Genomic DNA, 14,017 nt, shown 5'->3' on the forward strand with positions numbered 1-14,017 from the left:
CATTATGCTAAAAACATGCTGCACCTTTAGCTGGCTGTGTGTGTGAAAGGTGTGCGTGTGTGTGTGAGAGAGGGTGTTTGCATGACTTCTATTTTATAGCCTTGTTATTTTATTTTACCACCTCCTTACGTGAGCTGTCTTTAATGAGTGTACAGTCCTTTCCGTTGTACACCTGTGCAGTGACAATACATGAGCTTGAGTCTTGAATAAAGCATCCTCACTTCAATGGTTTACAGAAGAAAGAGAAGTAAAACAAATTATTCAGAGAAGACTGAAGAAAACACCGACTCACAACTCTTGGTGCCGCTCGAACAGAACAGAACTCACCTTCCGTCTCTGTGCTCACCAAATGCTGCAGAAACAAAGGGAACCTGCTGAATAACGGATGAAGGAGTCACGTTTCATCATAGCAGCTGTCCACCTGCTGCCTCATGACCAATCAGCAACCAGCAGCCTTCAGGTGTAGCTTTAACTCCTTTGTGACTAAAATACAAATTTTAGTTTGTTCTGAGGGTCCTCTGATGGTTCTCCATTCAGACCCACACAACAACACAGCCATGAGGTCTTGATTGATCTGAACCTAAGCTTGCTGACCCTAGGCGTGATGCTGATGATGAGGCTGTCGGATGACGAGGCACAGGCACATCAACACAGGTACTAGCATGGATTGACAGACCCAGGACCAGCTACCTCTGTCATTGGAACAAAATCACACAAAATCAGTAACAGGAAGCAACACAGGAAAAATAACAAATTACAATTAGCCTCATGTCATGAGGATCAAACGTGTCACCATGGCGACAAATTAGTGTGGGTTTTCTGTTTGAATTCAGATAGGAGTCGGACCAGAAACCCAGTTTTAAAGCTGAAGTCTAACAGGAAACCCCTGACCAAAGGCCCAGAGCTGCTGCTGCCTCCTGCTGCCACAAGAGGGAGACAAAATAATATTTACCTGATCAGCTGGCAGTCAGCCTGAGGTCACCTGATTAGTCTGAGGTAGACCCAGGGGTTACCCCATTCCATTACCCCCCCCCCCCCCCCCCCAGCATCATTAAATAGCCAGCTGACATCTGCTTGACCACAGGATCAGTCAGAATGAACTTAGACGGCCCCTAGACCCTCCTCTCAGCAGGATGAGATGTGTGAGTTGTTCCGCACAGAGGAGACAAACTCATCCATCCAGATTATCTTGCAGGGGGATTAACCCATCAGCTTGGTTTGGACTGAATCTGAATCTATGAGTGACTGTGAAACTTTATTGTTGACACTAACAACAGGAGCATTTCAGGAGGAGCTTCTAAGACCAACATTGTGTCCAGGTGTCCTGGTTCCTGTCCAACCACAGTTATTGTCCTCAGGTACTGTAGGATTGGACCCAGTTGAGGCTCAGTCAGTGGGCTGGTTTTGTTTCAGAGGATGTTGGTTTGAGCACATTCCAGATGTTCACACTGACTCTGACTTATTGTTGGGTAGTTGATTCGCACCTGGTTTGAGTTAACATGTTCTCGTGCAGGTGTGGACTCGGCATGTTCTTTATGCATGAAGTTAGCATGCGCTCCTCATGCAGAAGCTAAGTTAACATGTTCTTCCCATGCATGTGTGGACTTAACATCTTGGCTTTTCTCCTTATGCATGTGGAGAATTGGAATGTTTTGGCCATACAGAAGTGAAGTTAACATCTTCTTCTCATTCTGAAGTGGAATTAGCATATTTTCCCCATGCAGGAGTAGGGATGGCATGTTCTCACACGTTTGGAGTTAGCATGCTCTCCTCATGCATGTATGTGTACTCTAGGCACCCTGGTTTCTTCCCAAAGACCAACAACACTCATTTCAGTCTAGAGACTAAATTGTCCCTAGCTGAGAGTAAGCATACAGTTGTTTGTCTCTACGTGTCCCTGTGATGGACTGAAGACATGTCCAGGTGTAGCCCCGTCTCCCACCAGGTGAGATAGCCACCTGCTCCTTTTCTGAGGAATAAGATGTTCAGAAGATGAGTGAGTGAGTGGATGTAGGCAGGAAGTGGACAGAGATGCTGAGAGGAGATTTAGCATGAATGATTCATGGGGGCTGAGTGGCCTGATAAGGACAAACAAACGTCCTCTGTGTTGGAGTCAGGAACACACTTGCTGCTGTTGTCCTCTTCTGCTCTTTGTTTGTTGTCACACTGAAGCTTGTTGTTCGATTGTTGGGTGTTCCACACTGGAGCTTTTCATCATCCAAGCTGAGCTAAACGTCTAAACACAGCAGAGCCTGTCATCCAGCTCCACCATCACACCATGACAGCGGCAGAAAGATTCCTTAAAATAATGCTCCAGATCTTCAGGGAAGTTTGAAAAACCTCCAAACCCCGCAACAACATCCACAAAGGGACTGAACCATTTGCTGTAGTCCCAGTTTCCACTTTCACAACCAAACAGAACTGAGTCAGATGTTGTTGGTGGCAAAACCAAAAAGTTTAGAACATGAACTCCTCTGACTGCTGGAGAGTGGACAGGCTCAGGTTTTAGCTTCTTACATTTGTTTGTTCTAATAAAGTACCTCCATGCACAGATCTTCTTACTGAGCTGTTTCAGTTTCTCTCAGAACATCAGATCCAACCGATAGATGGATCCTGATTCTGAACCTGGTGGAATGTGTCCTCAATGATGGGAGTGTCTCTGTCCACAGTGGAGGAGTTCATGTTGCTGAGCGATGGTGGCTGGAGGTGGGCTGACAGAGCCAGATCCTGGATCCAGGCAGCAGAAATGATCGTTCTGGGTGACCAGACTCAGCCTTAGAGGTAATCTGAGGACCTCCATCATCCAGGAGCTCAGGATGGAGCTGCTGCTCCTCCTCACTGAAAAGAATCATCTACTCCTGGAGGTTTCCCCAGACACTTCCTACTAACAAGAATATTTTAGAGACATTATGTATCCTCTCTGGTCTGCTGTGACCTTAGGAGCTGAAAGAAAGAAAGAAAGAAAGAAAGAAAATAATCTTTACAGCGCCTCTCAAGATAAAAACAGAACAGGAGGCCTGAACTTCCCTGCAAGATCTGCCCTTGTGTTCTGTTTCTTTGAAACAAAAGTTGGACATGCATGGATGGATAAAAACTTCAGAGTTCAAAGTATAAAAATAGCCTTTCTCATGAAAATGTTCTGGGCCCAAAGCAGAGTCAAAACTCAAAGTCTGGACAAACATGGGGTGTTTCTCGATGTCAAGGCGCCTGGCTTCACAAGGAGACGTCTTGGTTTCGAGGACACTGTCCTTGGTAGGTCAAAAAAAAAACAGTTAAATAGAACAGACTTGCATCACATGACCGCTGCTTCCGCGGCAGTCATGTGACATCACGTGACACGGGAGATAACGTTATATTTTGTACATTTAAGATTCAGTATAAATATAAAACAAGCCTGTTACTTTTAAAATTGTGAATATATTCGTTAAATTAAATATGTAAGCGAGTTACTACCTGCTAGCTACCGAAGCTGCAAATAACCAACCATAAATAACTGCTTTGGATCTAAAATAGAAATTAATCCGATAATCAGCCCGACAGCTACACTTAGACGACTTACATTTAAACTTGAAAATTGCCCCAGAAGTATCTGCCAGCTTCTGATCCGCCATCCTTGTGAAAATACTGCAACGTATTCTGGGAAATTTTTGACCAAGGCTAGGATACAACAAGACACCTCCCGTGTATCCTTGCTTAGCTAGCTAAATGGCTAACAAATGGAGAACAGACGCTTGGGTAGAACATGAACGTTGGAACATGCCTTGGCGGTTCCTGATCACGTATTTCTTAGGCAACCGGAGCGGTTCCTTGGCATTGAGAAACACCTATAAAAGTCTGGGGAACTGTTGGTCTAGAACCACTTTAAAGGACTACAGCAAAACAGAAACAGGCGGGGATGAACAAGGGGGTTTTAGACTGGATTGGAGTTTTGGGGCCTCAATAAAAAAATCAATAAAACTTTACATAGAATCCTTACAAAACTCTACTTAATTTCAGCAAAGTAAATTTATTAATGCAAAGCAATGTTCCGACCTATAAAGCACTGTGTACACACAGCTGCCTGCAATTCCTGCTTTATAAATGACATGCTCAGGTGTTTAGGGATCCTTCTGTGCCTCCTACAAAGTACCTTTTATATATATATATATATATATATATATATATATATATATATATATATATATATATATATAATTTTATAAGCTACCACATCAGTGACACTTCACATGTAATCATAGCAATCCAGAACTCTAGAAAACGCATTTTCACAGTGAGTGGAATCGAGGTGTATGTGGGTTATGTGGAATAATGGAAAATATGCTTTATTGTCTTCCAGTGGCAACACATCATGGCAGTGGTGAGCTTTGAGTGTGATGGCACCCCAGAGCGATTGCAGTGGACATAAATAGCATTGAAAGAAATGGTAGGATGGAGGCAAAGAAGAAGATGGCAATAAACATTGATGTCTTCAAAAATGGTTACATTATGGTTCTTGGGGGTCAATGAGATATTTAATGAAAACATTAAACTATCCTCCAAACCTGAGGGGCTTCAGGCAGGAAATTACATGTATTTTTCATTGTATCCAACAAATGTCAACCCACCAGTTGGCTAATTCTCGCTGGAACGAGCCAGTTGCAGGAAAACCGAGATGCTGTCATGTATCACACAATTAATACACATATTTCTAAATTGAAGATGTACTTATGAATATATAATTAAAGTGACAGTGTGTGGTTTTTACCATTAATTTCTGGGAATATCCATCAAAATGTTGCTGAAAATGAATAAAGAAGATGTCCAATCATTGAAAAAAACATTGGCGGCTTTGTAACATGTAACCATGAAAATCGGGTCTAAAATGCGTAGGGAGCAGGTCTAGGTCTCCAGGGAACGCCATATCAAATGCCATGTTTCCTACTACTACTGGTGTCCTGCGCCTGCCGATGACGTTGCACTAAATGATTGGCTTGATGAATGACTTAAGTTACGTTACCACGTTCGTAAAGGTTACGTTAGCACATTGACACAGAAAATTGTGATTGGTCCAGACAATTTTGCAATTGTAGTCCTGTAGTAAAAATAAGTTTATGTTGCCAAAGAAAATGTAAAATGAAAGCAAAAATACCATTTGACAAACAGGGACCCTGAGCATCTCTGATTTTAATTAAATGGGGCAAAATTTAAAATTTTATTGAACAAACAACAATTAGACAACATTTTGAATGAATGAATTGATTTATTTACCACTACCCATACCACGCCATTTTATTTATCAAGCAAATTTACAAAGACCATGGGAGCTGACCAGAGCACTTCACATAGCGTAGAGGAAAAGAACAGATAAAAGACAATCATCGTAGCATCAACCAGCAACAAAGATAGACAAATAAACCACCAAACCGGTTATTGTACAATCAATAAAACCTAAAAAATACAAATGAGAACAATTAAATAAATAATTGAGTAAAAAACAATTAAAGGTTTAAAAGCCAGGTCATAAAAATATATTTTTAATTAAGTGTTGACCGCTGCAATGGATGTTGATTGGTGGATTGTAACAGGCAAGACATTCCAGAGAGCAGGCACAGCATGCACTAAAGCACGCTCCCCCCTCATTTTATAGTTCATTGAAGGGGTGCAGAGCAACAGGAGGTTAGCTGACCTTAGTGAGCATGTTGGTACATAGGGCTTTAGCATGCCAGACAGGTACGTAGGTGTGAGGCCACTCAGTGCTTTACAAACAAAAAGCAAGATTCTAAACCGTACTCTAAACAGGACCGGGAGTCAATGCAGGCTTGCCAGAATTGGGGCAACATGACTCCCTCAGTTTGTTTTGGTCAAGAACCTCGCTGCAACAGCTTGGACCATCTGCAGTCTGTTCATGGCCAACGTAGGCATGTGACTGACAAGTAAATAATTTGCGTAATCTAACTGAGAAGTGATGAAGGCATGAATCACTGATTGCAGGTGTTTCAACACAGATTTCAGACGAGTTAGACGTCACAATTGGAAAAAATTTGCCCTCACTGCTTCATTTATCCGTGGCATCGGCATCAACGTAAGTCCAGCATCCAGCTTGACACCTAGACTGGTGACTCACTGCTGGACAGGGGCGGATTTAGCAATTTGGGGGCCCAAGGCGAACACAGACGGGGTCCCTTACACTGAATTTTCGACAATCTTACCTTAAACTGGATTTGCGAAACTCTCCCCTCTTCTGACATGAGTCATTTTCGCTTTTTATTAGTCCTCCTGTTTTTTTCTGTCTTTCTCTCCCTTTGAGTGCCTTTAATATTTGCTCTGCTTTCTTTTTCCTGTCAGTGCTCCTGCGTTTTTGAATTTGTTTTTTTTCTTTCTTCTATTTTCCATTTTGGTCTATGTTTTCCTCCCTTTAAACATTCTCCATTGTCTTTCCTTTCTGCTTCCTTTTGATGTTTACATCAAAAAACGACGTCACTTTCAGAAGTGAAGATAAAAGCTTTTTTGAAGCAAGCTGCTTCTTTCTCTTATTGGAGCCACTAGGATAACTCCATTTCATGCTTAATGTTTTGACTATTGCTTTGAGTTTGTTACGAACGCTCCTGCCTCTCTTCTTCTTTTTCTGCTTTCTCTTCTTATTTGTGGTCTTATGGCACTTGGCAAACAACTTGGTGCATTACTGCCATAAACTGGATTGGAGTGGAATGACTACCAATCACTTCCTGTTTGTGCATCGGCATCTTGAAGGAATAGCCCATTGTGGCATTAACAGAGGGATGCCAGAAGTCAGGGCTAGGGGGCCCCCAACATAAGGAGGCCCCAGACGGCCGCTGACCTATGCCTAATGGTAAAACCGCCACTGCTGCTGGAGGTCAAAAGCTGAAAAAATTGGAACCAATGATGTGCGGGTTAGATTTCTTGGGTCAAATAGAACTAATTTAGTTTCAGGAAGTTATCAGATAGCCACCCCTTCGCTGCAGCAGGACAACCAATTAAATTCTGAGAGGTGTGTGCTCCATAAATCACCACATAAATCTGGCAGTCGTCTGCATAGATATGGTAGTTGATGTTAAAACACTCAAAGATCTTCCCCAGTTCAGTGCAGTCCCTGGCAGACCAACCCAACACTGAAGGCGGTCTAACCGTACCTGATGGTCCACCGTGTGAAAAGCTGCTGAAAGATCTAGAAACAACACATTGGACCCCAAATCAGACGTCTCCAAAATGTCATTCTGCACACAAATCAAGGCGACTCAGTGCTATAGTTTGGTCTAAAAGCTGATAGGTACACATCCATCAGTGAGTTGGTTTCCATATACGCCACAAGTGGCAGGTGGACGATTTTCTCAAGAACCTTTGAAAGGATTGAGAGCTTTGCAATATAGTGGAGATTAGCAAAGTCTGCTTGGTCCAGCCCAGGCTTTTTAAAAATTGGCTGAACATCCGTTTTCTGCATAGCTTGAGGAAACCGTGGCGGCAGAGAACCATCAATGGAGCCAACTGGTTTCACAGAGTTTACAAGTTTCTCCAGGTCACGTAAAAGCACAGGGGCAAAGGTGTGGAGTGTTGGAGGGGCAGGAGGTTCACCACACAAATCTTCCCCAAAGGCACAAAACTGCGTAACCCTCTGCAGGCAGGCGTTGCAGATTTGCAACGTTAAAACCTACCTACCTGGTTACTCCACATACGTTTTTCATAAGCATTTAACTCAGAAGTACCCCTGAAAGACTTAGTTGTTCGTCCTTTTATCAAAACTTATTTTGAGACTGAGAGGGTCAATACCATCAGCCTTCCAGATAAAAGTAGCTCTGAAGCTCAGCACACGGTAAATCAGATGGAAACAGTCCATTAGATGAATCCAGCAACAGAATAGAGTTGATGGTACCATGCAGTTTAGCCTGGTCTCCTCTGTGCTGTCCAATATTTTCAAACAAATATTTATTCTTTGCCACATTTACTTAGGAACTAACAAAATATACAGAAGAATTCCACATTTATACAAACAGAAAGGGCTGCTAATACATTTAAAATGTTCACATATAAGGACTGTTGCACTTTCTTGCCCAATCTGAAGTTGGTTTCAAGAAGTTTCACATTCCCTTTAAAAATGAAGACAATATGGAGTTTTACAGTTTTTTTTACAGACGTTAGGACCCATTTCTCAATACTAATGTCACTTTTGCTGCTAGACACTTCACACAGTTCTCCTAACTGAGTTTCAGCTTGGCAAAACAGTTCATTTCACATTCAAAATGCACTACAACCACCAAAACGCTTCATTCAGGTCTCAAATAAACACATTCCTCCAGAACACTAGCAAAGGTTGACAGCCGACAAACACTTTGTCACCCACAAAACAAAGACCTAAAAAACACTAACAATATGTAGCATTACATTTTCTTGTGTAAAACAAGGACACATCTCTGTTCATACTTCCAATAGATGTTACTGGAATGAATCAGACATGATGCAGAATTAGTCAATATTTCATGTTGTTCATTTATTTTTAATGGTATTTGTTTTTGCACGAAGTACTTCCAAAACACAAGACTTTGTAAACACAACATCCACTGATAAAGATTCAATATGCTAATCTACTCGGTCTTCTCCATTTGGCCACAGGTTCTCATCCACATCACATCTTGTCATCTAGGGCAATACACCTAGGAACGAATCTTCTGGCATGCCTGATCCATCCCTGGCAATTTACTGCTGATATGTCCAGGCATCCAGAAGGGACATTTGATCATGTGGATGACGGTCGTACACCTTCCACCGCCATGAGGCAAAGAATTCCTCTATGGGGTTGAGGAATGGAGAGTAAGGTGGGAGGAAAAGTGACTCCATTCTGGGATGGGCCACAAACCACTCTGTGACTGCATGGGAGTGGTGAAATGCCACATTGTCCCATACAATTATATATGTTGGCGTTGGCTACTTTTATAATGACATTGAAAGTGGAACACCTGTGCAGCTGTTCATCTACAGTTAGAGTCAGCTGTGGCTGGTTAAACTGCATTTATGTTTCAATAACACATTGCTGTTGGATTTTGCTGTCATATTCAGTTTTGCTGTATGTTATTGTTTTGAACATACATTTTACAGTTTTGTGAACAGTAAGCAAGTGCAAAATGTCCTGTTAGTACAATGAGTTTTGGCAGTTGTTGTGTCTGAGTGAGAAGGGCCTTCGTTACATTTGAGAGATGTAGTCACTCAACGCATTTTGTGCCAAAGCAACGATGATTGATCCTCAGTTTGGCCCACATAGACTTCTGTTGTGCACGTTGTATGTAGAGTTTTGCAAATGTGACCTAGGTATTGAGAAATGGGTCCTAACGTCTGTAAAAAACTGCAATAAACAAACTGCAGTTAGTTAGGAAACATTTAGGTGGTAAGAAACATGAATTTAACAACAAAACTGCTCAACTCTTTTTAAAACCTGTGTGAGTGAACAGAATCAAAAATGAGATTGAAAATGTCTATTAAGAGACAGGTGTGGTCTGACTGCTGGTTGTGTGTGTGTGTGTGTGTGTGTGTGTGTGTGTGTGTGTGTGTGTGTGTGTGCCAGTGAGGGCTACAGGTTTAGAACCAGTTATTGCAGTCCTGGGGGACATTGGCCCCCACTGAAATCTGATTAGCCCCCCTGTCCCATCACTCATTTATTTGTCTGATGATCAGATTATAGGTGGATGTTATTCTAAATTTAAACACTAGTGGCACTCACTAATGAGTCAAATAGTAATTTCCAGTGTGAAATCATGTGGCTCCTTGATGGACCCCTACCCAGAAAAATCCTAGATCCGGCACTTGAACCAGTTCCGACTTGTTTTCGCTCTGGAACTGAATGTAGTTACCTGAAGCTCCAGGTTCTGTCTGAATTCACGCTCCTCTGTCCGTGTCAGCGGTGAAGCCAACGACGGCTACTGTCCTTCAAACATAGGCTCCTCCTCATGGGAGTGGCCTGAAACAGCACCAAGCCTCAAGTCTGTTCTCCTCATTTTCTGCTCCTCATCTTCATCGGTGACGGATCGGCTGGGCTGCTGCTGCTCGGTGAGTGCACAGAACTCACACAACATACACGCAGAACTCAGAGTTTTTCTCCTGCTTGTTTAACAGTTTCTGTCTGACTGCAGATGAGTCTGTAAGCTGCACTGAAGTGAAAATGAAGTGCTCCCTGGTGATCTGTCTGCTGATCTGTTTGTCTCTGGTTGGACTCGGTATGTTTGATTCAGAGTTTAGTGATCAAACTGCTTATTAGTGTCTTTAGTGACAAACCTCTGAATGTGTTGATGTCAAAAATAGGGACAATAAAAACAAAATTTAAGCAACAGCAAAATAACAATAAAACTATGATAAAATATCAAAAACAATTAACCAATTATTTAAAATGATACAATGATGGAAAACAATAAAAGTAAAGTAACAACAAGAAAACAACAACAGATTTTAAACAATCACAACTTCGTGTGTTAAAGGTTTGAGGAATAAAGAAACACTTGAACAGTAGCAAAACCTGACCAGCAGGTGGCAGCATCTCAGAGTCTGGGTCCAGTCTAGAAAATATCAGTTCTAGAAGAGCGTAACTTGTTGCAGTAGAGCTTTGTTTCCCATTTACGGGTTTTTAAAGTGCTTCATAAATAAAGTTGGTTTTTCTGTTACAATAATTATTTGTTTGGGTAATTTTCTTTATTGTTTTATGTTTAAGGCATTCTTTTATGTGATGTTTTATTCTGGTTTGGATGCTGCTGCTTGGAGGACTTTGTTCTACTTTTCAGTTTTTTATAGCTTGTTATGATGGGCAACCATAGTACCCTGATAATAATTGATAACAACTACTACTATTACTACACATGTCAAAAACTCACTTACCAAAACAGCGGTTCCTCATACTTAATGACTTCAGGAGAAGATGGAGATGTAGAGCAGCAGCAAAATGGACAGAGAGGAAGTTTAAACCGTTGTTTTCATCGATCATAATGGGAAATCAGTGATTTCTCACAAATATGATGGATGGGTTTGAAGCGCCGATGAGGAACAAGTCTGAATATCATCAATGATTTATCATGTGTTTCACTGAAACATGGCTGTGGATGGGTGGAGGGATTGTCTCTGACTGGATAGTGAATGAAACACACAGAGGTTTGAAGAGGTATGGCAGAAGCAATGGAGGCAGGTTAGCGGTGCTAGTCAACAATAGATTACGTAATCCAGCACATGCTACTGTCAAATATCATCATAAGTTAAGCATTTACCAAGGGTGTTCACTGGCGTTGTCGTTGTAACAGGATACGTACCACCATCAGCTGCTGTCAAGTCAGATTGTGATGTCATCAGCACAGATGTTACTAAACTCCAGACACAACACCACAATGTATTGTGGCAATATCTGGATCAGGCTCCAGTTTGGACCTGGACTCACCTACTCACTGACTGACCAACTGAATCACTGACTCACTGACTGACCGACTGACTCATTGACTGACCGACTGACTCACTGACTGACCGACTGACTCACCGATTGACCGACTGACTCACTGACTGACCGACTGACTCACCGATTGACCGACTGACTCACCGATTGACCGACTGACTCACCGATTGACCGACTGACTCACTGACCAACCAACTGACTCGTTGACTGACCACCTGACTGACTGAACCCAAATGTAAATTGGTTAAAATATATACTTTGATTCTTGCCAACATTCAGAGACATCATCAAACATTCTTTGGTATCTTTCCAGTTAAAGTGTTCTAATCTCTGACCTATGACCTCTACGACCTGTGTTTCCATTCAGGATCAGCCATTCGCTGCTACACCTGTAAGGACTACACCTCCAGCTGCACAAAACAGCGAGACTGCAGCTATGATGACGCCTGCCTCACGCTCAATGAGAGAGGTACACCTGTTGAGAGCTGGGCTCCAATTGGACAAAAACCAGAGTGACCCCACCTGTTCACATCCTCAGAAAGAATCCATATCAGGTGGTCCGGCAACTGAGTCTGTTTATGTTGTGGTTTGCAGGTGGGATGACCTACCGTAAGTGTCTGAAGTACTCTGACTGCGAAAGGAACCGCCTGGCTCAGATGTTCCCACAGGTACCAGCTCCTTCGAAACACCAGTGCAGGTTTTAGTAGGAACCTGATTTACCCTGAGGTTTTATTCAGACTGAGGTTCAGTACAGAACCAGAACTTAACAGGAACCCCAAGAAAGGCTGACAACAACAGACAGGGCCACCAGGATTGGAGTCTGGACTCTAACTCAGTTCTAAAGCCTAATTTACACTTATTCATCTGCGTCTGGACGGAGACGCGCAACACCATTACGCGTCGGAACAAGAGTTCTCCGACGGTCTCACAGAGGATGATGGGAGACACGCCCTAATTTTTAACTGTCGTCTTTTCGACGGAGAACGCAAGCTCGTGATTGGTCAGGACACTGCATCCTGTAAATTCGTCTTTTCCGCTTCAAAAAATAAAGAGATATTTAGCAGCAGACAATGAGCAGATTGAAGAACGCATTGCGGAAAAAGTCTGAATATATGAACTTTTATTCTCCGTGTCTGAAGGAGTACAAAAATATGCAGCAAGCATTTTATTTGTGGACGGAAAAGACAAGAAACGTGGGTTTAGAGGTGCCGATCGCATGAAGAGGTGGAGGGGAACGAGGGACAAATATGTGTTTTAGAAATAATCTGAAATACATTAAAACAATGTAAACACAATAGTAGATACACTATTGTGGACCGGATTCATGATTGTAATGGTGGCAGGAAACCTCAGAACAGTGCTACACCCTCTGTTGTCCTGGTGGGGAATTGGTTTGCAACAATCCTCAGCTGACGAAGAAATCTAGAAGAAAAGCGTCTCTGTCAATGCGTCTCCCTCGCGGAGCTGAAGGAGAAGTAGCTTAATAGTCTTTTGGCTCTGGTGGCAGAATTTAAACATTTAAATACACATAGATTAACTAAGGGCCTCTGATGATACAAATGTTCTCAGGTTTTCAGAACCGTTCTGTTTCTGTTGTGAAATGATTCTGAGCTACTTCCTGTACCTGTCAACATGCATCCAATAAACAAAGGTGTCCCTTGTGTTTGATTAGTTCTGTTTTTCATATTCTCCAGGTATCCAGCTTCACCTTCAAGTGCTGCAACTCAGATCTGTGTAACTCCGCCCCTTCTACTGCAGCAAGACCTCTGCTTGGCCTGCTGGCTTCAGTTATGGTCATGTGGTGGTGTGTCCACTGAAGATTGAGCAGCACCCCCTGGTGTTCCCTGTAACAGCTCCTCTAATCCAGTGGTCCATCTCTCAGCGTGAAACCTAACTAGTGCTAATCCATCACTCTTATCAGATTCACACCAGAAAGGTTCTCAGAACTGATCCATGATCAGTCTCAGCTGATGTCAGATCAGTTTACCTCTGTGTAACCAGAGAAGAACAAAGAGTGTCGTCAGCAGGAGGGAGGAATAATCAGCCTGATTGATTAAGTGCCCTGATCAGTCTGAAGATGAAGCAGAGTTTCTTCTTCTGTGGTTTCCTGAACAGACAGAAGTGAGACGTTACTGAGAAGATGATTTCAGTTCAGAATGTTATCTATGGTTCCGTCTAACCAAACAGATTGATTACATTTTAATCCTAAACTCTCTGTTCATGTTTCCAAATGCAGAAAGTCTGGATCAGATTTTCCAAAAACCCGCTTCTGCTTTACTCTGTGATTTTATTTTATTTTAAATGTTGACAAACCTGAAGCTTCAGCTTAAATCAATAAATGTTTCAAACGAAACTCTGGACTTTTACTCAGTTTTGTAATTACAATATGTGTGACTTTAAATCATGTTGAAAGAAAGCGTGTTAATGTGGGGACATGGTGGTCATCTGAATGAATTAGTTATGAAAGCAAATGTGGTTAAAATGGTTTCTCCTGTAGTAGCTTATGAAATGTTTACCATAAATATTTTATTTACTCTAAATAAAACAAAATAATATTTTAAACGAACAACAGAAGCCTCTCAGCTGTCTGTTGGTCTGATTTTT

General features: G+C 42.1%; 1 protein-coding gene across 1 annotated transcript; it reads left to right on the plus strand.

Moving 5' to 3' along the window:
- The first annotated feature begins 9,884 nt into the window (after positions 1-9,884).
- LOC107384558 (CD59 molecule (CD59 blood group)) lies at positions 9,885-13,766 on the plus strand. Its single transcript, XM_015957871.3, has 5 exons — positions 9,885-10,032; positions 10,116-10,199; positions 11,781-11,882; positions 12,008-12,081; positions 13,108-13,766. Exons 2-5 carry the CDS (start codon positions 10,145-10,147, stop codon positions 13,228-13,230), a joined length of 354 nt encoding a protein of 117 aa, XP_015813357.3. The 5' UTR covers positions 9,885-10,032; positions 10,116-10,144; the 3' UTR covers positions 13,231-13,766.
- Positions 13,767-14,017: the final 251 nt, after the last annotated feature.

Source organism: Nothobranchius furzeri, chromosome 3 (genome assembly GCF_043380555.1).
Source record: "Nothobranchius furzeri strain GRZ-AD chromosome 3, NfurGRZ-RIMD1, whole genome shotgun sequence".
Lineage (NCBI taxonomy): Eukaryota > Metazoa > Chordata > Actinopteri > Cyprinodontiformes > Nothobranchiidae > Nothobranchius > Nothobranchius furzeri.